This window comes from Typopeltis vanoorti, chromosome 24 (assembly GCF_054136105.1).
Source record: "Typopeltis vanoorti isolate ZY-2024b chromosome 24, IOZ_Tvanoo_1.0, whole genome shotgun sequence".
Classification (NCBI taxonomy): Eukaryota; Metazoa; Arthropoda; class Arachnida; order Uropygi; family Thelyphonidae; genus Typopeltis; species Typopeltis vanoorti.
Window position 1 is genome coordinate 38,833,300 of NC_143572.1, and position 27,503 is coordinate 38,860,802.

A 27,503-nucleotide genomic window follows, 5' to 3' on the forward strand; every position below is an offset into this window, starting at 1 on the left:
AAAACAATTGCACGAGATATGATCAGCAAAATGCTATGTAAAGCAGATGACATAAATTTGGGCAGTAAATTTGGAACATAGTGTACATGGAAATAGTGTAGTATGCCATTAAAAAATAACTGTAAAATGTTTCAAATCGGTAACTAAATTATTTCATCCTGGGGAGTGATTTTTTAAAATAGTTACTCATAAAAAATGTATAAATTGAAAATTTTTAAAATCTGTAACATTTATTTTTAAGATGTATATAGGCGCACTAATCCAATTTGGGTATCGAAAAAAAATGACGCACTAATCGAGGGATTGCTGTATTTGCTTTCTAATTTGGTCCATTTTTTTTAAGGTTTCACTGGCCTGACAGCTGTTTCGAACTGGTTGGTTCTCAGAGATTATCCTATTTAAGTAAAGCCCTCTCTAAAAATTAGGCGATCCCCCAGACCATTCCCTACGAGTGACTGAAAGATCATCCAACTTAGCACTGGTTCCACTCAGTGACAAGCTCACCCCACCACTAAGCAGAACCACTCATGTTCCAGGGAAAAGCACCCACCGACACAGCCCCGATAGAGGTCCTGCCAGAAAACGCCAATCCCCAGACACTCAAATTGCTCTCTCAAGGCAAAACTCCCTGAAATCTTAAGCCAAGATGTTGATACCACTCATAGGTAGTGGTCTTGGATTGTCTAATTTTTATAAGTAAACAGCATCTATAAAAATTAGGCAATCCAAGACCACTACCTATGAGTGACTGAAGGATTGTCCAACTCAGCATTGGTTCCACTCAGTGACAGGCTCACCCTACCACTGAGCTCAACTGTTCGTATTTCATGGAAAAGCATCCACCGACAAGCCCCACACAGACCATGCCGTAAACACTTTCCCCTGGAGACTCAAAAAGGCAAAACTCCTCCAAGATCTAAAGCTCCCCGTCAGCAGGACAAGACCCAGAACAAACCTTAAGAGGTCAAAAATTATCTTTCAATACTAAGGAACTTGAAACATCAGAGTGTGTATTTTTTGTAAGCAAACTCTTGATCGGTGCATAAATGTATTTACTAAAATAAAGAGCCAAGAGGCTTCAGTTCAGCGATGCAAAATTTATAAAAATCAATTGGATATTAGATCCAGCATTATTTCAAAGAAGAATGCAGAAACTATGAAGGTTTCATAAAAATAAGTTGGCCAGAGAGTTTATGGGAATACACCCACTGGCATTTACAAGTTGAAAAATTGACCAAATTATAAAGCAAATATATCGATGCCTGGGCAGTGTACATGTTTTCTAAAGTGGTTTGCACTAGGACAACTTGTAAATGCTGGCAGGCATATTTCCATAAACTCTATAGTCAATTTATTTTTGTTTCTACATTCGGCTTTGAAATAATGCTGCATTTAATATCCACTTGATTTTTATAATTTTTGCATCATGAACTGAAGCCTTTGGATTCTTCATTTTAGTAAATACTTTTATGCACCGACCTGAGTTCACACCCCTACTCACACCCTCTTTATACAGTTTCCAGGAAAGACCTCTGCTTCACCCCTGATCTCCCATGATTTTCTGTAGAACCTCTCCAGCATTGATCCTATAACAACCCCTTACTAACTTGTAGGTCTCTATCATATCTCCCCTCTTCCTCCTGTCCACCAGACTCGGCAAGTTGCATCTTCTCAATCTTTCCCCTGGAGAGATTCCAGAGGTTACATACTCGACATTCCAGAGGTTAGAAACTACCTTAGTCAGTCGCCTCTGGACACTTTCCAACATTTCTTCATCCTTCTGAAAACCAGGTGACCAAATCTGCCTTGTGTGGTCTAATCAGTCTTCTACAATCGAACAAGAATCTTCTTACTTCTACATGTCCTATGCATCATTTGTAGAATTATTTTTGTTGTCTTCACAATTTTGGCTATGTGTCCCCTAAATTTCAGATCATTATCCATTATCACCCCTAGATCTCTTATTCCTCCACCTCTGACAATATATCCTCACCAAGCATAAATTCTGCACCCCATCTTTGTTTTCCAAATTTTAAAACATTACATTTTGCAACATTGAACTCACATCCCCATTTCCGTGCCCAATCACTAAATTTATTCAAGTTTTCTTGTAAGGCCACAAAATCTTCTCTACATCATCTAAATACTCTACTTCTCTACTTCTCTAAATCTTCATGATTCATCCGAACTTTGAATCATCTGCAAACAACTGAATATCTCCATCCAAATCTTCACCAATATCATTAATATACAAGTTAAACAGTAATGGCCCCCAAAACAGACTCCTGAGGCATCAAACCACTTGTGACTTTCCTTTTCCTGGACATTGCACCCCCTTACACAACTTGTTGATACCTATCAGATAGCCAGTCTCCAATCCAATGCACTAATCTAATATCCAACTCCATCTGCTCTAGTTTGACTGTCAACTTATCATGAGGTACTCTATCAAAAGCTTTTGCGAAATCCAAGTATATTACTGTGTATCCTTCTCCTCTGTCCAAGGAAGCAGTCACTTTATTGTAATAAGTAAGTAGATTACTAAAACATGACCTCCCTTTAGCAAATACAATGCTGTCCATCAAAGATAACACCATTGTTGTCAATCCAAATCTGGATACTTGTTCTCACAAGCTTCTCCAACAACTTAACCACAACACCTGACACACAGATAGGTCTATAGTTTGATGCTTGAGTTCGATCACCTCCTTTATGAAGTGGCACAATCTTGCCCTCCTTCCACTTCTTAGGAACTTGACCCAGTGCAAGACTTGTATTAAAAAAATATGTGAAGGCCAGCTTCAACTCCCTGGCACATTCCTTCAGAATACGTGGTGATATATTATAAAGTCCCACAGCCTTATGCACATCTAGTTTGCTCAACTCCCCATTAACCTCTTGCTCACTTACAGTCTGTCTCTCTTCCCCATCATCAACTGCTCTCAATCTCTCCATGAAGTCACATTCACAAGATTGAAAGACCTTTATGAACTGCTCATTAAGTATCTCTGCCGTATCTTACACAACAGCCATCTTTATACCATTTTCTCCAATCAATGGTATTCTTCCATAATCATTCTTTCTTTTGCTGGCTATATTTCAAAAGAACTCCTTACGATTCTTTTTGGCTTCATTAGGTAATTGCTGTTCATACCTCTCTTTAGCTACCCTCACCAACCAAGTCACCCTCCTTGCCTTGTCTTTGTAGACCTCATGGAATTGGTTATTTTCACTTCTCTTATGCTGCCTCCACAATGCACTTTTTCTCTTTATCGCATGCTTAATCTATTTATTCATCCATCTCACATCTACCTTATTTAACCTTCTCACTCTTGGAATACATTTAGACATTGCATATACTAGATAGTTTTTGAAAATCCCCCACTGTGAGAAAAGAATATATGTGGAACTACAAGGTCCTCACACTGCTGGCAACCACCCAGGTAATCACCTCATGGTCACTCTCATCAATTGGTGGGTGATTTGACACTTTATTTATAATTACATCCTCTGATGAGATAACCAAATCCAAGACCCTAAATCCTCGTGTGCTGTTTGTTACATACTGTCTGAGGAAGTCCCTCAAAATTTCAAGAAACTAATTTTCTTTACTTCCAGTTGCTATCTCATCATTCCAGTCTATATTGCCATAATTAAAATCGCCCATAATGATCAATCACCCTTTTCATATTTGCTTGGCTAATTTGATTATACATTTCAGTCACTACAATCCACATTACCTGGTCTATTAAAACATCCAACCAAGTATTTCATTCCATCCACCTTTATCTCACACAATACTGCCTCAAAACCACTGACACTGTTTCCCTCTTGCATCTCTACTTTGTATGGACATAACTCTTTCTCTATCATCAATAGCACTCACCCTCCCTTTTTACCTTGTCTATCCTCATGAAACACATCATACTCTTGTTCTGTAGTATAAGGCTTTGATTAGGCCACACATGAACTATTGTGCCCAGATTTGGTCATCTGGTTTTCGGAAGGATGAAGAGATGCTGGAAAGGGTACAAAGGCTAAGGTAATTTCTGACCTCTGGAATGTCGAGTATGAGGAAAGATTTAGAAGATGTAATTTGCAGAGTCTAGTGGGCAGGAGGAAGAGAGGCGATATGATAGAGACCAACAAGTTGGTAAATGGTTGTTATAGAATCAATGCTGGAGAAGTTCTACAGAAAAAAGTGAGAGATTGGGGGGGGGGGGGGGAGAACCAGAGGTGATCTCTTGAAACTGTATAAAGAAGGTGTGAGTAGGGGAGTGAGAGGCAGGTTTTTTCATGCAGAGTTATAAATGATTGGAATGCCTTGCCTGAGAGTGCGGTGTCTGCAGGGAGTGTGAGTGTGTTTAAGACACAGTATGGTTAGCTGTGTGTGATAAAAGGACCTCCCAATGATTCTTTGAATCCATGAGGTCTTGGGGTAATAATAATAATAATAATAATAATAATAATAATAATAATCTCTGTTCCTGTCAGGATGTCATCCTCATCTAATCATGTCTCACTTATTCCAACAATTTTTGGGTGAACAAACTCAATTAGTGCAACCATTTCAACTGCCTTGTTTCTTACACTTCTAGCATTTGTGTACAAAAACAACAGCTCATTTCTGGATTTCCAGCTAGTTTCACTGATACCACTCATTCAATGTGATTTCTCCATGCTCGACTGGGGCCATTTCCCTTTCTGCATACTCATTTGAGAACCCTCTTCAATTCCAATTTGTTTCCTCTTGATCCCAGATCATCCCATTCCTTTCCTTTCTACACATGCTCTCACATCCTCTTGGAGCATCCACCTTTCTCATGCTGAGTACATCCTGTGTATCCCTTATTAGTGTGTTCTACAACAACCTATTAATCCTGAGAAAGCTACCCCTTACTACTTTAGCAATATGCCCTCTAAACTTCAACTTCCTATCTACAACTATCCCAAAATCTGTGGCTTCATCAATTTCCTGGAGTATAGATTGCTTAATGTGGTACACAGCTTGTAATTTTTATATCCTAAAAGGCATAGCCTTATAGTTTTGCACATTAAATTGACATCCAGTATATTTTGTCCATACTATCAACTTATTCAAATCATGCTGCAAGTTTTTTACATCACTTTGCTTAACTATTTCCTTTGCAAACTTTGCAACATCAGTATACAATTGAATATATCTTTTCAAATTATTTTCAATATCATTTATGTACTTTCAAATTTTCGAAACTTTTTAAAGTTTCTTTCTACATTTGCCTATAAAATATGGCTGGATATCCGTAATATCTTCCATTTTAATGTATAGATAGCTTTCCTAGCAAACTGATAATATCATCGCCATTTTGTTTGTTTCCGCCTTCAGCGCAAATTGGCAGTGGTCAAAGCATAGAGTCTTGTGGCACACCACTAGTCAACTGCCTTACCCTGGATTCTGCTCCTTCATATAATACTTTTTGGTATCTTCCCATCAGCCACCCTCTTATCCATATCACCAGTTTCATATCCATCCCCATTTGTTGCAATTTGCATAACAAAGTTCCATGAGGGAGCCTGTTAAATGGCTTTGCTAAATCCAGCAGTATCATCATCATATTGCCATTCCCTTTATTCAACTCAGCTGTCACTCTATTATATAACATTAGTAATTTACTAAGGCATCAACTGCCCTTCACAGAGCCATACTGCTCATTATTCTTATCCACCAACCTGAATTCTCTTTTTGACTAACTTTTCCAGTACTTTTACCACCACTTCAGAGATACTGATTGGACTATAATTTGCTGTCCTCTTTTATGCAAAAAAATTATTTTGCCCTCCTTCTACTCTCTTGGGAATTTGCCAGAGCTGAGACTTAAATTAAACATCCCAGTCAAAGGCATTGCCATTTTCCCCTGTGCATTCTCTTAAAACATGAGCCAATATGCCATCCAATCTCACAGCTGTATTTGCATTCAGATTCTGCAATATCCAATTCATCAACCTCTGTTCTCACATCAGTCCCTGTCACCTCTGCCATAATAATTTGTTCACTTGGATGATATACCTTTACAAAATGGTCACTTGGTAGCGCAACAATTTCGTATGCCCTGGTTACCTCTCTACTATCAGCACTCATTAAAGTTATCCTTCCATAGTCATTCTTCCTTCAACTTGCCACATATGAAAAAACTCATTGGGAATTCCTCTCACCTGTTTGGCTAACTTCTTTTCATAATCTGATTTTGCCTTCCTTACCATGCTGTCACCTATCTCCTTATATACCCTCCACATTTTTTTTTCAGCTCTTACTTACTGATATTAGTCATCTATCTCACTTCTAATTTACCTTCCTTACCATGGGTATACAGTGTGATATTGCTTCCTTCGGATATCCCCTTGACTATCCCCCATGCATTGCAAACATCCTTCTTTTGCAAATCTCTATGCCATGCTTTGTGTACTAATCTTTTTCTGATCTTTATGTACTGCTTCAAGCTGTCTCCTAAGTATATCATAATCACCTGTCTTGTAGTTACACATATACCCCTCTTGACTGGAATTTCCACATGTTTTGCTGCTCAAGACCACATGATCACTTTCCTGTATTGGAGACAATCTAGCCACCTCAGTCATGGGCAGGTCTTCTGATCCTATAACAAGATCCAATACTCTCTCATACCCCCCCCCACCATCACATTCTACTTCAAGTACTTATCTCTCAGTAGTGTATAAATTCCATTTCCTTCCTGTCATGTGATTTTTTTTTTCCATTCAATCTATGATTCTGAAGTTGAGGTCTCCCATAATAATTATTTGACTTGTACTCATTGTACTAATCTGCTGATGCAAGTTTTCCACATCCAATTATGTATTAATTAATTTCAAGAATATATTTTGTATATATGTTACATCCAGTGAATGCTACTCACCATAGCAGTAATTGGTATAAAAATGACTAATGATAATCATGATAAAAATGAAAAAAATATAAAATGATAAAAATGACGATATTCACATATGACATGGGGATGTACAAACATTTCCTTGTATCATACATAATTAAAAAGATCTATGGTTCACATTTACACCTGAAAACAGAAATCTGATATAAAAATATAATAAACAGCATGCCACAAAAAAAAAATTACCTATATATATATATATATATATATATATGTTGCTATACTGAACAGATTCTACCTTAAAGATAATAGAATTAATTGCATAGTATATGTCTCCCTTTACTGAAAAACTAGAATAACATTCACACATCAACACTGCACTTTTCTTCTGCACACTGTTAATTATGAATTCTAATTATTGCTTTTATTACTGTTAGTTTTTAATATAAAAAACTATATTATAATATAATATAAAGCTGATATAAAACTGTATAATAAAGTTAATATAAAACTGTATAATAGTTAATATAAAACTGTATAATAGTGATAGGATGTCGCTAGTGCTGCCAGGAGAGTTAGTAATGTACTGGAACAGTGTTACAAAAAAGTTTTTTTTCTTAATTATAATTTTGTAATATGTTTTATAATAGTGTAATAAATTTAGTTTAATCCTTTATACAAGTGTGTGCAAACAAAGTTTGCGCCTGAAAGCATCTTCAGGACTGGGGTAAAGTGATACAACGGCGGGCGACTCCTTGCAAAGGTGGAGCAAGCTACCAACACTCCTATCTCAGTATCTCCCATAATGCAAAACACATCTCCTTGCAGATATGTATAATGTTATGCATTAAGGGAAGGGCCACTACCCAGACTAGTTTCGACCTTTATTGAGGTCTCTTCAGTGGGAGCCAGGCCCAAGTGGAGATACCAAGGCAGAAGTATTAGAAATCATCTCCTCCTATAGGAGCTGCCAAACGGTGTGCCACCTTTTTATTAAATTACTCTAGATTTAGAGAAAGATGTTGAAAGTTTATTTTTCACTTGGTCAGACTATAATAAATTTAGTTTAATCCTTTATCCAAGTGTGTGCAAACAAAGTTTGCACCTGAAAGTATCTTCAGGACTGGGGTAAAGTGGTACGACACCGGGCGACTCCTTGCAAAGGTGGAGCAAACTACCAACACTCTATCTCAGTATTGTTGTACCACTTTACCCCAGTCCTGAAGATACTTTCAGGCACAAACTTTGTTTGCACACACTTGGATAAAGGATTAAACTAAATTTATTATAGTCTGACCAAGTGCTTTTGTAATATTTTGTAAAGCACTATTATAATTTTATAATAGTGCTTTTGTCAGACTGGATATAGTCAGATGATATGGGCATTATGGAGGTTTTGTGATTTTAAAAGTGTTTGCTTTGGTTGCTGTTTTTGATAAACATGAAAGGGGAAAGTGCTCATTTGCATTACAAAAATGGCAGCAGTAAAGAAAAATGAGAAAAAGGAATGCATTATAGTGTGTGAATAAAGTTACCAGAAGAAATCAGTAAATATTGCCTCTCTTTCCACCCAATGTTAGATTTTACCTTTAATCAACTTTTCCTTTAATACTTTAACAACCACTCCTGATATATTAATTGGTTTGTAGCTTGCTTCCTCTGTCTTGGAGCTGCCTTTATGCAATGGAACTATCTTACACTCTTTCCACTTACTCGGAACCATGCCAGAGTAGAAACATAGATTGAACAGCTTCACCAGAGGCAATGCTAATTCTCTTGCACATTCATGCCATCCAGTCCCACTGCTGTATTTACATTCATGTTTTTCAATATGCTGAACACCTCCTCTTCATTTATCTCAATTTTGATAATTTTCACATCAGCAACTGCAAAGCCTCCACCTGGATGATACACCTTTACAAAATGATCGCTCAGCAATTCAACTATTTCTTTTTCCTCTGTCACCTTGCTACTATGAGCACTGTTCAAAGACATCCTGCTATAGTCATTTTTCATCTTATTTGTCACATAACGAAAAAACTCTTTTGGGTTTACTTAGGCCTGCTTAGCTAATTTTTTCTCATAATCTGATTTGGCCTTTATTACCAAACTAGTCACCCTTATTGCATGCAGTTTGCACTGTTCATGACCATGCTGATCACCTTTCTCTTTATATTCCCTCCATAGTGTTTTCTTTTTTTGCAGCTCTTGCTTTATATCTCTAATTATCCACTTAATTTCCACTTGGTTTTTCCTTCTGATCTTGGGTATGCAGTCTGATACTGCTTCTCTCAAACAATCTCTGACCACTTCCCATGCATTACTAACATTCTTTCTTTGTAGAAAGAAAGATTGTCAGTAGCCATGGGAAAACTTTCAAGCCATGGTACTGCTCCAAGATGCATCCTAAGTCTGTCATAATTACCAGCTTTATAGTTAAATCCTTTCTTGACAGAGAATTTCACATATTTGGGCAAATTCCCAGAATAAGAGTGTATGGTTATTCTCCCCAGGAGGCAAGTGTCTACCTTGGTTATGGATATATCTTCGGATGTTATGGTCAGATCCAACATTCTCAAAGCCCTTGTCCCTTCTGTAATATGTTGTTGCATGTAATTATCCCTTATCTGTATAAATTCTACTTCCATCTTGCCATATCCCCTATCCCCCTTCTAATCTATGTCCTCATAGTTATAGTTTCCCGTAATGATTGTTCAGCCTGCATTCATTGGACTAATCTGCCAATACATAGTATCAACATCTTCCCGTGGACCACCCCCCGGTCTATAGCTGCACCCAATAACATATTTTGTCCTATTGGCCTCTATCTCACACCAGACAGCCTCAAATGAACCATCTCCCTCTATCCTCCCTGAAAATACAATCCCCTTTACATTCTATTCCTGTAAGTATATCATTTTCTGTCAATCAGGTCTCACTGATGCATATAATTTTTGGCCAAGTACAGATGATCAATGCCAAAAATTCTTATCCCTTATTCCTGATACTTCTTGCATTTGTGCAAATGCATTTCAAAATCCCCATGTACCCTTAATTACCCTTGTGTAATATCATTACCAACCCATTCAAATTGGAAACTTGTGAAATGGCATTAAGAATTGCATAGTCATTTCTGCACATGCTCATTTATCACAGGGATGGCCAGGCATGTGTCTGGCCATCTCTGTGATAAATGAGCATCCCTGTGACCCTTCCAAACTCTCACTAAACAACACTTTCTCCAAACATCTAACTCCAAAACCATTTAAATGTAATTCGTCAGGCATATATAAGTCCTTTTGTGTCCATCAAATTCACTCCATTCATCAATAAACTACACATCATTCCTACTGCACAATCTTCTCATGTACTCATTAGCAATCATGACCCTTCTTCTCAATTCTGTCTTATCATACCAAAGCAGCAGACTCACAATTTTTACTTCCTTACTCTTCATTTTTGCATTTCAATCTTCTCGCAGTGCATATTTCTACCCTTTCAAATCATTTGCTCCTGCCATAACAATTGTCTTTTACACTTCTCCTTTCTGCAAATCAACAGCATTGCTAATATCAGATGTTTTGAATAAAATATCAAATTCTTTGCATAGAAGGAACAGACATCAGAATCAGTGGTCGGTAATATACAAATGGCTTGGATAATGAGACAAAGAATGTGAAAATGATTTGAAGAAGTTGTTGCAAGTAGGCGAAGCAGCAGCACAAGGTGATGGAATGCATAAAGGTGAGGATGAGACAGGTACGAATGGAAATCACAGTCAGGATCAGGAAAGTGGGAGTGGTCAAACCGAAGAGAGGGGTATAGTATAGCAACTAGAACAGAAAATGTTGTTGCTGGTAGAATGGCCTAAAACACGCAGCGATTGTTATGCTTATACACAAATGTAAGGAGTATTCAAAACAAGAAAGCTGAGTTTGTTGCATTGATTGAAACGGTATGCCCAAAAATAATTGGAATAAGTGAAACTTGGTTATCTGAAGAGAATGTGATGTTGGAAGTAGAATTAGAAGGATATATAATTTTCCAGAAGGATAGACATGTGAAAAGAGGAGGAGGGAGTGCTGTTAGCACTCCCCCCCCCCCCTCCTCAAAGTTGAAATAAAAAGGTTTTTATATATCTGATAGGATGATTTTATAGGCCAGGGAATGCAGAGAATACTGATTGTGAAATGTTTAGGAAACGCTTTGGGTAAAAAGAAGGTGATCCTGATGGGTGACTTTAATTACAGGAATATAGACTGGAAGGAGAAGATAGTGAATGGGAACAAGGAGAGCGAGTTTGTAGAATTTCTGAGAGATAAGAATCTTAAGCAGCATGGCATTGAAGCAACTAGAGGCTTTAGTGTTTTGGATTTGGTTATAACTTTACAACATTTTAAAACATATAACCTTGGGTGGTTGCCAGCAGTGCAAGGACCCCTGTGAAAAAAGGGTATATGTGGAACTACAAGGGGGGGTGATTATGAAGAGCTCAGGAGACAGCTTGCAGGTGTAGCATGGAATGAAAAGTTAGCTGGAAAAGAGATCAATGCAGCTTGGGGGATTTTCAAAAAATATTTAGTGGATGCAATGTCTAAATGTATACCATGGGTGAGAAGGTTAAATAAGTTGGATGAAAGATGGGTGTGAGATGGATGAATAAAGAGATTAAGCATGCAATACAGAGAAAAAGGGCATTGTGGAGGCAGCATAAGAGAAGTGGAAGTAACCAATTTCATGAGTTCTACAAAGACCAGGCAAGGAGAGTGACTTGGTTGGTGAGAGTAGCTAAAGAGAGGTATGAACAGCAGTTAGCTAATGAAGCTAAAAAGAATCCTAGGGAGTTCTTTCGATATGTAGCCAGCAAAAGAAAGAATGATTATGGAAGGATGACATTGATTGGAGGAAATGGTATAAAGACAGCTGTTGCAGAATGTGTGGTGGAGATACTTAATGAGCAGTTCATAAAGATCTTTCAATCTTGTGAATGTGACTTCATGGAGAGATTAAGAGCAGTTGATGATGCAGAGGAGAGACTGACTGTAGGTGAGCAAGAGGTGTTTGGGGAGTTGAGTAAACTAGATGTAAATAAGGCTGTGGGACTTGATAATATATCACCACGTATTCTGAAGGAATGTGCCAGACAGTTGACACCTGCCTTGACATATTTTTTTAATACGAGTCTTGCACTTGGTCAAGTCCCTAAAGAGTGGAAGGAGGGCAAGATTGTGCCACTTCATAAAGGAGGTGATCGAACTCAAGCATCAAACTATAGGCCTATCTGTGTGTCAGGTGTTGTGGTTAAGTTGTTGGAGAAGCTTGTGAGAACTAGGATCCAGAGTTGGGTTGACAACAATGGTATAATCTTTGATGGACATCATGGATTTGCTAAAGGGAGGTCGTGTTTTAGTAATCTACTTACTTATTACAATAAAGTGACTGCTTCCTTGGACAGAGGAGAAGGATACACAGTAATATACTTGGATTTTGCAAAAGCTTTTGATAGAGTACCTCATGATAAGTTGACAGTCAAACTAGAGCAGATGGAGTTGGATATTAGATTAGTGCATTGGATTGGAGACTGGCTATCTGATAGGTATCAACAAGTTGTGTAAGGGGGTGCAATATCTAGGAAAAGGAAAGTCACTAGTGGAGTGCCTCAGGGATCTGTTTTAGGGCCATTACTATTTAACTTGTATATTAATGATATTGGCAAAGATTTGGATGGAGATATTCAGTTGTTTACAGTTGATGCAAAGTTGGGACGAACCATAATGAGTAGTGAAGATGTTGTGACCTTGCAAGAAGACTTGAATAAATTGAGTGATTGGGCAAGCAAATGGGGATGTGAGTTCAATGTTGCAAAATGTAAGGTTTTAAAATTTGGAAAACAAAGATGGGATGCAGAATTTATGCTTGGTGAGAATATATTGTTGGAAGTAGAGGAAATAAGAGATCTGGGAGTGATAGTGGATAAGGATCTGAAATTTAGGGGACACATCGCCAAAATTGTGAAGACAACACAAAGACTTCTGGGAATGATGAGGAGGACACTGACGTGTAGAAGAAGGGAGATTCTTGTTCCATTGTATAAAGCTTTGATTAGGCCACACATGGACTATTGTGCCCAGATTTGGTCACCTGGTTTTCAGAAGGATGAAGAGATGTTGGAAAGGGTCCAAAGGCGACTGACTAAGGTAGTTTCTGACCTCTGGAATGTCGAGTATGAGGAAAGATTGAAAAGATGTAATTTGCAGAGTCTAGTGGAGAGAAGGAAGAGGGGAGATATGATAGAGACCTACAAGTTGGTAAGGGGTTGTTATAGGATCAATGGTGGAGAAGTTCTACAGAGAATAGTGGGAGATCAGGGGAGAACCAGAGGTCATCCCTGGAAACTGTATAAAGAGGGTGTGAGTAGGGGAGTGAGAGGCAGGTTTTTTTCGTGCAGAGTTATGAATGATTGGAATGCCTTGCCTGAGAGTGTGGTGTCTGCAAGGAGTTTGAATGTGTTTAAGACCCGGTATGATGAGATGTGTGTGAGATAAAAGGATCTCCTAGATGAGTCTTTGACTTCATGAGGTCTTGTTTAATAATAATAATAATAATAATAATAATAATAATAATAACATATAGTTGTTAATGAAGTATTGACACTGCTGCTGGTTGTTGAGAATGATCAGGAGGTACTTGTTTGAAAAGTGATGAAACAAGAAAAGGTCACTGCCAAAAGAGGATACATGTGAAAGTATAAAGTAGGTGATTACAGGCAGCTCTGTAGTCAATTAGCATCAGTACATTGGATAGTTGAGATAAGTGGAAAAGATGTTGACAATGCATGGAAACTGACAAGCCAGTATTTGACAAAAGCAATATATAACTGCATATCGAGTGAAATGGATGAACAGTGAAATCAAGCAAGCTTTGATGGAAAAGAAAATGCTATGGAGGAGGCACAAGACAGTTGGTAGTGATCAGTTCCATGAAGAGTATAAACTGCAGGCTAATAAGGTGACAAGCGTGGTAAAGAAAGAAAAGGTGCAGTATTAGCTGGTCAGGCCAAGGCTAACTCAAGGGAAGTTTTCTGCTGCATGGCAAGCAAGAGGAAGAATAATTATGGCAGACTAACATTGGTGGATAGTCATGGCAGCAGACTAACAGCTGCAAAGGATATAGCGGAATTATTGAATAAGCACTGTATTAGCATATATCATACTGGTATAAATGATCTGGTACAATACATAGAAGAGAGGGAAGTATTAGGAGAAGTGGAAGTGAAAGAAACAGAGGTGTATCAGATGTTGGTTGGGTTAGATGTCAATAAAGCTGTGGGAATGGATGACATATCACCACGTATTCTTAAGGAATGTGCATCACAGTCGGTTATTCCCTTGACCTGGTTATTTAATGAAAGTCTTGCAGTGGGTAGAGTTCCTAAGGAGTGGAAAGAAGGCAAAATAGTACCACTCCACAAGCATGGTTCTAAGACAAAAGTCTCCAACTATATGCCAGTCTTGATAAATGCAGTTGTGGTCAAGGTGTTGGAGAAATTGGTAAGGAACAGAATACAGAATTGGGCTGATGGACACAGCATTCTTGATGATGGTCAGCATGGGTTTGTAAAAGGGTAGGTCCTGTTTTAGTAATTTACCTGCATTTTATGATAAGGTGACGAGTGTGTTAGATAAGGGAAAATCATATAAAGTGATATTCTTAGCCTTTGCAAAAATATTTGATAGATTATCACATGATAAATTGGTGTACAAGCTGCAGAGGATGGGAATAGATAGTATATTGGTTAGATGAATCAGTGATTGGCTCTGTGAACGATACCAGCAGGTTGTGTATGATGGAGCAGAGTCTCAAAAAAGAAGGGTAACTAGTGGTGTGGCCAAGGGTTCAGTTCTTGGGTCCCTGCTGTTTAACTTGTTTGTAAACAATATATCATGTGGAGTCACTGGGGAATCTTTGGTATCCCCAGTGCATCATTATTTCCTGATGATGCAAAGTTGGGAAGAATTATAAGTAGTACTGCTTTTTTTTACTAAATAATTAAAAAAAATTAAAACATAAACTAGGATATATTAAAATAAATTTTAATATACTTCAATATTTCGGCAATGTCACGTTGCCATTTTCAAGGAACTTAAGAACAAGACACGTGCACGCAGGCACAACAAACAGTAAGTGAGGAAGAAGCAGGAAGCTATTATTTCTCCTAAAGTCCTGATGGTAACCCCTAGCAGGCAATGTTGGTATTCTTAGGCGAATGGGCTGGAAGTCTTCTGATGTAGGTTTCCCAAATTTGAGGGGGGTCTCATGCAGCCAAATTTGTTGAGGTTTGGATTGTTTCTTAGGACTGAAGCTGATTCCATGAAAAGCCTTTCATATTTGTATTTACTACGGAGTATTATCGTGGCTTTCTTCCACCGTATTCTATGGCAAGTATCCAGCGCATGGTCAGCAAGACCAGAGTGGCTGTATTGGTGAAACCGAATGTAGTCCTTGTGTTCTGAAATTCTGATATTTGCTGTCCTGCCTGTTTGGCCAAAGTAGGCCAGCTTGCAGCTGCAAAGGGACCTGGTATACACCAGGTAGGTTTGGGGGGGGGGTCTTTAGTAGAGCAGATATGGAATGCCAATTTTTTATATGGTCTGTAACAAGAAGTTAAGTCATGTTTTTTTAGGATTTTTGTTTTCTGAGGTGCCTCGGATATAGGGTATGGTGATAGATTTAGAGTAATCCTTGTTGTGAGGGAGGGGGTTGTTTTTTACTGGTTTCAATATTTTTTGGATTTTTTGGGGGGGATAGCCACTGGCTGAGAAAGTGTTGAGAATGTGGTTTAGTTCTGTGGTTAGGGCATTGTCATTTGAACAGATAAGTTTAGCCCTGTTGTGTAGTGTCTTAATGACTCCATATTGTTTGGAGGATGGATGGTGGGAATGTTGGTGAATGTATCCACCTGCATGGATGGGTCTTCTATAGACTGAGAAAACCAACGTTCCATCAGGCAGATATCTGTAGGAAGTGGATGAAATTAGAGATTTGGAAGTGACAGTAGACTGAAGTTTAGAGGGCATATTGCTAATGTTGCAAAGGTTGCACATTGTAGTGATAACTATGATAAAAAATACTCTAACATGCAAGGATAAGGAAGTGGTTGTGCCACTGTATAAGGCACTGGTCAGACCACACTTGGACTATTGTGCTCAGATCTGGTCATCTAGTTTTCAATGTGATGTGGAGACATTGGAGAGGGTCAAGAGATGAGTATCTAAGACAATATAAGTGAGACATGGTTGGAAGAGGACGATATCCTGACAAGAATAGAGATGGAAGGGCATGATGTATGGGGAGTTGAGTAAACTAGATGTTAATAAGGCTGTGAGACTTGATAATATATCACCATGTATTCTGAAGGGATGTGCCAGGGAGTTGAAACCTACCTTGACATATTTTTTTAATATGAGTCTTGCACTCTGTCAAGTTCCTAAGGAGTGGAAGGAAGGCAAGTTTGTGCCACTTCATAAAAGAGGTGATTGAACTCAAGCATCAAACTGTAGGCCTATCTGTGATGTCAGGTGTTGTGGTTAAGTTGTTGGAGAAGCTTGTAAGAACTAGGATCCAGAGTTGGGTTGACTACAATGGTATTATCTTTGATGGACAGCATTAATTTGCAAAAGGGAGGTCATGCCTTAGTAATCTACTTACTTATTACAATAAAGTGACTGCTTCCTTGGACACAGGAGAAGGATACACAGTAATATACTTGGATTTTGCAAAGGCTTTTGATAGAGTACCTCATGATAAGTTGATAGTCAAGCTAGAGCAGATGGGGTTGGATATTAGATTAGTGCATTGGATTGGAGACTGGCTATCTGATAGGTATCAACAAGTTGTGTATGGGAGAGCGATATCCAGGAAAAGGAAAGTCACTAGTGGAGTGCCTCAGGGGTCTGTTTTAGGGCCAATACTGTTTAACGTGTATATTAATGATATTGATGAAGATTTGGATGGAGATATTCAGTTGTTTGCAGATGATGCAAAGTTGGGATGAACCATGAAGAGTAGTGAAGATGTCATGGCCTTACAAGAAGACTTGAATAAATTGAGTGATTGGGCATGGAAATGAGGATGTGAGTGCAATGTTGCAAAATGTAAGGTTTTAAAATTTGGAAAACAAAGATGGGATGCAGAATTTATGTTGATGAGGATATATTGTTGGAGGTGGAGGAAATAAGAGATCTGGAGCTGATAGTGGATGAGTATCTCAAATATAGGGGACACATCACCAAAATTGTGAAGACAACACAAAGGCTTCTGGGAATGATGTGGAGGACACTGACGTGTAGAAGTAGGGAGATTCTTGTTCCGTTGTATAAGGCTTTGATTAGGCCACACATGAATTATTGTGCCCAGATTTGGTCACCTGGTTTTCAGAAGGATGAAGAGATGTTGAAAAGCATCCAAAGGCAACTGTCTAAGGTAATTTCTGACCTCTGGAATGTCGAGTATGAGGAAAGATTGAGAAGATGTAATTTCCAGAGTCTGGTGGACAGGAGGAATAGAGGAGATATGATAGAGACCTCTACAGGTTGGTAAGAGGTTGTTATAGGATCAATGCTGGAGAAGTTCTACAGAAAATAGTGGGAGATCGGGGGAGAACTAGAGGTCATCCCTGGAAACTGTATAAAGAGGGTGTGAGTAGGGAAGCGAGAAGCAGGTTTTTTTCATGCAGAGTTGTAAATGATCGGAATGCCTTGCCTGAGAGTATGGTGTCTGCAAGTAGTTTGAGTGTGTTTAAGAGACATTGTGTGTGTGTGTGTGTGTGTGTGTGTGTGTGTGTGTGTGTGTGTGTGTGTGTGTGTGTGTGTGTGTGTGTGTGTGTGTGTGTGTGTGTGTGTGTGAGATAAAAGGACCTTCCAAATGAGTCTTTGACTCCTTAAGGTCTTGGGATTAAAAAAAAAAAAAAAAAAAAAATCAGGAATTTGGAATGCTGTGCTGGCTATGGAGAGAGATTGAAGAAATGTGGATTGCAGAGCTCGATGGATAGGTGAAGAGAGATAAGGGGGAAGAGAGGTGATATGATAGAGGTGTGAGGAGTAGATTTTTTACATGGAGAATTGCTAGTGAATGGAATGTATTACCAGAATGTGTTATTAATGCAAGGAGTGTTAAGAATTTTAAGATTCTATATGATAAATATGTTGTTAGTTGAATGAACCTACCATGATGAGTCTGTCGACTCCATAGGGGTGTAATAATAATAATAATAATAATAATAATAATAATAATAATAATAATAATAATAATAATAATAGTGTCATTGGGAAAATGGTGAGTTTGTTGGCCAGATATGATGGTAGTGAACTGAGATAGAGAGCAATGATACTGAATGACAAGATGGCTGAATTGTCAGGCGAGAGTGTTCAATTTATGAATGTATGAAGTGAATCTGAAGAGAAGGTAGAATGTTTCAAAGCTGATAGATTTGAATGAGTTTGGTCTTGGACATCTGGAGTTGTTGTTGTTTACTAAAAGTATGGGGGATTTTTATGAAATTAATATCGCTTAAGATATGGTAGAGAAGAGGAGATTTTTTACATGCAGGGTTGAAAGTTTATTTTGCACTTGGTTAGACTATAATAAATTTAGTTTAATCCTTTATCCAAGTGTGAGCAAACAAAGTTTGCACCTGAAAATATCTTCAGGAATGAGGAAAGGTAGTGGTCCACCTTTGCTCCAAGTTGCCTAGTGTTGTACTACCTTTCCTCAGTCCTGAAGATATTTTCAGGCGCAAACTTTGTTTGCTCACACTTGAATAAAGGATTAAACTAAATGTATTATTATTGCATGGAGTGTTGTTGGTGAGTGGAGTGCATTGCTGCTGTGAATGCAGGGAGCAATGAGTGTAAATAACTTCAAAGTTCATTATGATAGATGTTGCTGGTTAAGTGGGCTTCACATAGGTTACTTAAATAATAACAATAATAATATAGAAATGATACAAAAGTTGCCTGTGTTATCTCAAAACAAAATGCAATTAATAATATGGTTGTGAGATAAACTCTGTATAGTGATTTTAAACATGATGCCCAAGAATGACTTTCACTTAAGATTAAGATTATTAAATGCCAATGCATTAATGTGCATTGTTTATTATGATGACAGTTAGTTATGTATCTCATGAAATGTAGAGACACATTTCATGAGATGAATTATTATTAAATAAACAGCATTTCCATGGAGTCAAGACTGGAGGGCTCCCAGTGAGTCTCATACACAGCCCTCCATCTCCTCACATAAAACTGTACCTCTACTCATTCATTCATTCAACTTTCTAGGCTATTCCATTCCTCTAAAACAGCTACTAAATCATTAATGCTGCTATATAAAAGCTACTACAGAAAATAATTTTCTATTAATTAAATTAACAACTTAGTCATTTTCAATTTAAAATGGTAATTCTCAATTCAGAAATGTCAAATTTCACAATAAAAGATTAGCAAAATATAATTATGCAAAAGAAAAACCTTACTGTTATTATTATCAGATCTCCACAGTTTTGCAAGAATCATTAGAGCAGGTCCCCTAACAAAGTGTACATAAAACATTTACAAACTCATTTACTGTCTACACGCTAATCACACCTTCACAATGCATTCTACATACCCTCTCCATCATTCTTCTCACTCTTTTACTCACATCATCCTCGTATGTCTTTCCCCTCGATCTCTATCCTTTTACTGCTGATAGAATTTTTATTTTATTAACAAAAAAAACTCAGCAAAATGTATAAAAACTTTATAAAAATTTTGGGGTCATCGTGGTTTTAGTTGCAAAATCAGAGTCACCTATCTCTGAATACTCTAGAGAGTATTCAGAGATAGGTGACTAAGGCATTAGCAGTATTCTAGAATGTTGTTTATATGAAGAGACTAAGGAAATGTTAATTGCAGAATTTACATTTCCTTATTGTAAATTGTATAATAGAGATATTTAAGTTTGAGGTGGGGAGTTACAAGACTGGTACAAAGCGGAGGGAAAGAGGAGAACAAGAGGCCATTCCTACTAAATGTAGTGTAAAATTGTCATGAAGGAGGGAGTGAGAATTGTATTTTTTACATGCAGAGCAGTGAGCAAATGAAATCCACTGCCTGAATATGTTGTGAATACTATGATTATGAATACGTTTAAGGGTCAATATGATACATGTTACTTTCTGAGTGAAACCTTCCATGATGAGTCTGTTAATTCCATGTTAGTCTGTATTATTGTTATTATTATCATTATTAAATGTAATAATAATAATAATTATTATAATAACGATAATAATAATAAATGATTATTATTATCATTATTATAATAATTATTCAGGTTCTTGCTTTAAATACAAAGTGCAAAATAACAAATATAACAGTATTTGTGAAACACTGTGGTCAATTTTTTATAACCTTCAGCAAAGCCTTACCTTATCAAGAAAATTAAGAAATACATTTCATTATTTAAAAGAAATACTCTTCATAAACTCCACATGTTTACCTTTCATCAATGCATTATTTGGTCCCACTGCCTGGTATCACAAGCACTGGTTTCTACTTATTCTACAGAGAATCAGAGGCAATAGCCTATGATAATTTGTAGTACTGCAAACTTTTTGAAACCTGTGTGTGAAGTAATTGATATTGAAGATATATTTGCCGAGGATCATAAGCAACTGAGGATCTTCTTTGCATGTATTCAGATTAATATCCATATTATTCTATATACTGGGTTACAGGCATATCATTAATACGAGGGTGTGCTGAAAAGTTTTGATAATTTTGAATTTCTTCAAAACCTGTGACATGTCTTTTTATATATCCTAAAAGAAAATAAACAAATTATTACAATTTGAAAAACATGGGAGTTTAAAGGGTTTTAAGATATGTTCTTTCTTGAGGTTATATCCATTGCTTTAATATCATTTTTGTTCTAGGTATTTATCAGAACTTCTAAACCCCACTCCTTGTATTTTTATTATATGTTTTGCATAAATTAAAGATGCCAAGAAATTATATTCTCAGTTTCATCCTTTATCCAAGTGTAAGCAAACAAAGTCTGAGTGTGAAGTCACTTCACAACTCGGTTACTTATATATAGAGGCTAATGACTTCACATCGGGGTGCTTAAGGGTCAAAGCTGTATAACTGAGAGGAGACCTCCACATAGCCTTTAAAGGAATTCGGAGAACCAACCAGGGCTTCTGACCTAATGTCCAATCCTCACCTTCTCGTGGTGCACCCTGTTGGGTATCTACCTGGATACTGAACGAACGAGGATGGGCTGGCAATTTGGGATTTAGCTGACCAAATTGTATTCTTATTTGCTTAAACCGATATACAAAACAATGGTACAACATGACAAAATTTCACTGCTGGCTGGGGCATTGCCCAGTTAAACAAGGGCCCCAGTTGTTTTTTCCGGGGAACCAGGGCGAACAGCAAAAAGTGTCAGATACTGGAACAAATCTGAAAGCACACTCCAACTCAACATCACCAGAGTTAAAGATCAGTACTATCAACATAAGAAACCTGAATGGCAAAGAAATGGAGCCAGCTGAGGAATTACCAGATCGACATAATAGGGGTGACTGAAACAAAAAAGACAAAAACTGGTGAGATCTTTCTGAGCAATAAATACAAAATGTTATATTCGGGCAATGATAATCAAGGAAAAGAAGGAGTAGCCACAGTATTCAACACAAAATATGAGGCTCATCTTCTTGAATAGCAGGAAGTGTCAAGTAGAGTGATGTGGACAAATATCAGAATGGGGACTGGACAATGAGACTTATTTGTGCCTATGGTCCTACAGAAGGCTCTACTAAAGTAGAAGTGGAGGAATTTTTTGAGGCTGTAGAGAACACTACTGACACAATGAAAAAGGAAAAGTTGGTCCTTGTTGGGGGCTCTAAATAGCAGAGTAGGAAGTGATTGTCAGACATACAAAAATGTTTGGGGAAAATTTGGAGTAAAGAGAAAAGCTAATAATAATGGCAAATACCTGTTGGATTTCTACTCAGGACATGGACTGCTTATTACTAACACCATATTCCAACATATGGTGTTGGTAATAAGTGATAAGAAAGGTCTCATCGACTATGTTATTGTTGATAGTGATGTTTTCTCCCTGGTGTAGGACACGACAGTGCACAGAGGATTTGAAATTGGAAGCGATCACTATTTAGTCTTGAGCAGGATAAAACTGAATTTCATATTGAAAAGGATGACATGTAAGAAAGTTTTAAAGCCAATAAAAGTTGAGAAGCTATCATATGTGAATTGTAGACCAAAATACACAAAGATTATTGAAGAAAAAATGAAAGAGTTTGAGAACAAGAACCAAACCTTGGAGAGTCAGTGGCAAACCTTGAAGAAAACCCTGATTGATTCTGCCAGAGAGGCATGTAGTGAGGTTGTCTGCAAGGATAGAAAAATCAGAACTCCATGGTGAACACAGGAAGTTAAAGAGGGAGTGAAGGAAAAGAAGATAGCATATGAAAAGTTCCTGGCAAATAAGTCAGCTTGTGCTCTTAGAGAAAACAGAGACAAATGTAAGAAAGCTAAACACTCTGTAAAACTAGCTAAACAAAAGTCATGGGAGGACTTTGGCAAGAACATAGAAAATAAATATCAAGAAGGCGGTAAGATATTCTGGAAGTTGTTGAAGAAGCTTAGAAATGGAGTAAAGAGTGCAGTAAAAGAGGTTAGAGATGAAAAAGGTGACTTGAAAATGGGAGAAAAAGATATCCTTGAAGTATGGAATAATTACTTCGAAAAATTGCTAAATGAAACAAGCAGTGATAGCACAGTGGTAAAAAACATTCAACAGGCATACAGTCAGGAATACATATCCATACTTGAAGTAGAAAAAGTCATCAAAGGCTTGAAATATGGAAAGGCAGCAGGAGTAGATGGTATTCAACCAGAAATGCTGAAGTATGTGGTATAAAAGTCTTACAGTGGCTGGCTGCACTACATAGTTCAGAAGGCCTGGACAGAGGGACGAATTCCTGATGATTGGAGTAGAGCTCCCATAGTACCCATATATAAAAAGGGAAATAAAAATGAATGTGAGAATTACAGAGGTATTTCCCTACTGAGTGTTCCTGGCAAGATCTATGCAAGTATACTTGAGAAACGGTTGAGAAGAATTGTGGAAGAAAAGCTTGGTGAAGAACCAGCTGGATTCAGGCCAAATAGAGGCTGTCAGGATCAGATCTTCACTTCACGATAATTAGTGGAGAAAGCATGAGAATATAACAAAGATCTGTATTTAAGTTTTGTCGATCTGGAAAAGGCATAGGACAAGGTGCCAAGAGAGCAGCTATTCAACACACTACAGTTATATTGTGTCAATGTGGCATTATATCAAGCAATACTTAGTCTTTATTTGAGTTGCAAGTCAGCAGCTAGAATTGAAGGAAGTACAGGAAGATGGTTTAATGTTAAATCTGGTGTGAGACAAGGATGTACATTATCCCCTCTGTTATTCATTATCTATATGGATCACATTATGAAGGAAAGTGGTATTAAACATGATATCAGAATTGGAGATGTTAATGTCAGCTCTTTGCTTTGTGCGGACGATGTTATACTTCTAAATAAATCCACGACAAGTTTGCAAGATTGCCTGACTAAATTGAATAACTGTTGTAATAAATATGGTATAAAGGGCAGCAATAAAAAGACAAAGACAATGAAAATAGGTAGAATTGTTGAAAATGTCAACTGTGTTTTGAATGAGAAACCTGTGGAACAAGTAAAACATTTCAGTTACTTAGGCATAATTTTTAGTGAAGATGGTATATTAAATATACAATTAGACAACATAATCAATAAAGCTGGTATTGTAGGAAGTCAACTGAATAAATTCATGGGAATAAGAGAGAAATTAGTCGGAACACTAAATTAGCTGTATACAAGACAGTGTTCAAACCAGTTTTAGCTTATGGATCTGAGAGCTGGGTCAGAAGTAAAACACTTGACCAAAGACTAGAGACCACAGATATGAGAATCCTGAGAAAGATTAGAAGCGTGAACAGATGGCATCAATGGCATCATACATCATATTAAAAATGAGGATATTAGGAAAGAACTTGACATTGTCAGCATCCAGGAATGGGTTAGCAGAGCTAATCTCAGGTGGTATGGTCACTTGAGCAGAATGAGCGAGGTAAGATTAGCAAAACAAGTGTTCTCTACCAGGTTGGCAGGAAAACGATCCAGAGGAAGACCAAGATATAGGTGGATTGATATGGTACAAAGTGCCTTAGATGATAGAAATATAAGATCTGATAATGATGTTGGAGTCTTGACAAGTAACAGACTGATTTGGAGGAAAATTATAGATAGGAAGTTAGTAATAAGGTAAATTTTTCATGAAGTACTATCATATCCGGTACACCCCTTGAGGATACATGTCAGGAATTTGATGATGATGATTCACATTGCCTAAGTATCCCGTAATGCACGTATCCTCATAATGTATAATGACTATACATTATGAGAAAGGCCACTACTCAGACCGTTTTCAATCTTTGTTGAGGTCTCATCAGTGGGAGAATAACAAGAGGTGATATCAAGGTTGAAGTAATGCAGAAGTCACATTTCCAAGTGGCCAAAAGGTGTCACATAATAATAATAATATGTCGGCAGAGATGTGTGCATTGCATTATGGGATACTAAGACAATTGCTGTGATGCCATTAGGCTCTATATACAAGTAACTCAGTCGTGAAGTGACTTCATACGCAAACTAGTTTGTTCATCTGGACATGTAAAGAAGATCCTCGACTCAAATGTAAATATATTATGTTTATTTATTCCAGTAAGAAGTTTTGCCCTAATAAGGGTATTTTAATAAAAATTTAGCGCTCAACTCCTTTAAGTGTGGAATATACACATATTATTTATTTATTTACTTTTTTTAAATCATATCCTACTTAAGTTCTAGGCATATATATATTACATATACATACAATTTCTATTAAGTGTTCCTGAGTTGCTGCTCCAGATATTTTATCCACTTCTTCAGCATATTGTTGCATTCTTAGATTATCAATAAATTCTACTGTGAAATCCACTGAATGTGGATCAAATTCTTTATCTACCAAAGCTTTTATCTGTTGCCAGTGGCGTGCATACAAGGTAGGATTTTTCAAGTTTTCAATAACTGGCAAAAGTTGTTGAAATTGTTCCATACGAAGTTTAAGGGATGAGAGTACCAACCACTTTTCATCCTAAGAAAAACAATAAAAATTCTGGTGTACATCTTAAATAGAATAATTTTTTTGAAATAAATTTAATTCATAATAATAGTAATATTATCCTTCATTAGACAATTATAATGATATACTTCATATGAATATCATGAATTTTCTAATATTAAGCATCATCATAAAATAGTGGTAGGCATGAATTCAACATATCACTTATTCATTTTACACAATGTGAAACATTTTTATTTTTTGTAAAAAATATTAAAATTCATTGATATTTACAAGCTGACACATAGATAATTACTCAGATTATTATTAATCTAAAGAAATACTTCTACATATAATTAATAGTTTTTACTGTGTCAAAATACAGGCACATGACACATGAGTTTCCCTACTGCTGTTGTAGAGCAAATCACTACTTTTTTTTCCACTTATAGATGCATGACTTAATAATGTTTTTAAGAAGTCAGACATGTACATGAATGATGTAAATAAAACATTCATTTATGTCAGATACCTAAACAAAATTCAGAATAATATCAGAATAAATATCAGAATATAAGAAATAATATCAGAATAAATAACCAGTTGAGAAAATGAGTAGGATAATCAAAGCATTGGATATGAGGAAGAAATCAGCAAGAGAATTAGTTGTAATTGTAGGGCCAAATGATCTAAGTAGACATAAGAAAGAGGTGAGGATGAATATTAGGAAACTGTTCAGAAAAGTGAAAGATAACAGTGTAGTGGGAAAGGTTGTCATACCTCGGTATTGCAAAGGTATGACGATGATGAGTTGCGATGGAGAGCCAAAATCATAAATAGTATGCTATCAGAGCTGTGTGAGGAGAAGGGAGTGATGTTTCTGGATGTATGGCATGTGTTTGAGGGAAGAATGAAATAATTCAGGCATGATCTGTTGCATTTAAATGGCTTTGGAGTGAGTGTACTGGAGAAAGTGTTGTTGGATGAAAGTACAGTGTGCGATGCCTGCAAGAGATCAGAAGAAAGAGATGAAGGAAAAATCAGGAGAGTGGTACTGAAGAAACAGAAGTGCTTGGCAGTGGAAACAGTACCAGTGTGAGAGATTATTATTATTATTATTATTATACAAAACCTCATGGTGTCAAAGACTCATCTGGAAGATCCTTTTATCACACACACACACACACACACACACACACACACACACACACACACACACACACACACACACACACACACACACACACACACACACACACACACACATCTCATCATGCCGTGCTTTGAACACATTCAAACTCCCTGCAGACACCACACTCTCAGGAAAGGCGTTCCAATCATTTACAACTCTGCACAAAAAAAACCTGCCTCTCACTCCCTTACTCACACCTTCTTTATATAGTTTCCAGGGATGACCTCTGGTTCTCCCCCGATCGCCCACTATTTTCTGCAGAACTTCTCCAGCATTGATCCTATAACAACCCCTTACCAAATTGTAGGTCTCTATCATATCTCCCCTCTTCCTCCTGTCCACCAGACTCTGCAAATTGCATCTTCTCAATCTTTCCTCATACTCGACGTTCCAGAGGTCAGAAATTACCTTAGTCAGTCACCTTTGGACCCTTTCCAACATCTCTTCATCCTTCTGAAAACCAGGTGACCAAATCTCCATCCAAATTTTATTAGGCCACACAATAGTCCATGTGTGGCCTAATCAAAGCCTTATACAACAGAACAAGAATCTCCCTACTTCTACATGTCTGTGTCCTCCGCATCATTCTCAGAAGCCTTTGTATTGTCTTCACAATTTTGGCTATGTGTCCCCTACATTTCAGATCCTTATCCACTATCACCCCCAGATCTCTTATTTCCTCCACCTCCGACAATATATCCTCACCAAGCATAAATTCTGCATCCCATCCCAACTAACATTTTCCAAATTTTAAAACCTTACATTTTGCAACATTGCACTCACATCCTCATTTTCATGCCCAATCACTCAATTTATTCAAATCTTCTTGTAAGGCTACAACATCTTCTCTACTCTTCATGGTTCATCCCAACTTTGCATCATCTGCAAACAACTGAATATCTCCATCCAAATCTTCACCTATATCATTAATATACAAGTTAAACAGTAATGGCCCGAAAACAGATCCAAGGCACTCCACTAGTGACTTTCCTTTTCCTGGATATCGATCCCCCCATACACAACTTGTTGATACCTATGAGATAGCCAGTCTCCAATCGAATGCACTAATCTAATATCCAACCCCATCTGCTCTAGTTTAACTATGAATTTATCATGAAGTACTCTATCAAAAGCCTTTGCGAAATCTAAGTATATTATTGTGTATCCTTCTCCTCTGTCCA

The 27,503-nt window shown here is 37.3% G+C and overlaps 1 protein-coding gene across 1 annotated transcript in view; it reads right to left on the reverse strand.

Moving 5' to 3' along the window:
- Positions 1–25,124, reverse strand: part of kl-2 (dynein heavy chain 2, axonemal kl-2) — a 1,497,432-nt gene extending 1,472,308 nt beyond the window's left edge. The window contains exon 1 of the mRNA XM_090414156.1: positions 24,893–25,124. Coding sequence (XP_090270282.1) covers positions 24,893–25,124 — 232 coding nt within the window. The remainder of the gene's footprint in view (positions 1–24,892) is intronic.
- Between the last annotated feature and the right edge of the window lie 2,379 nt (positions 25,125–27,503).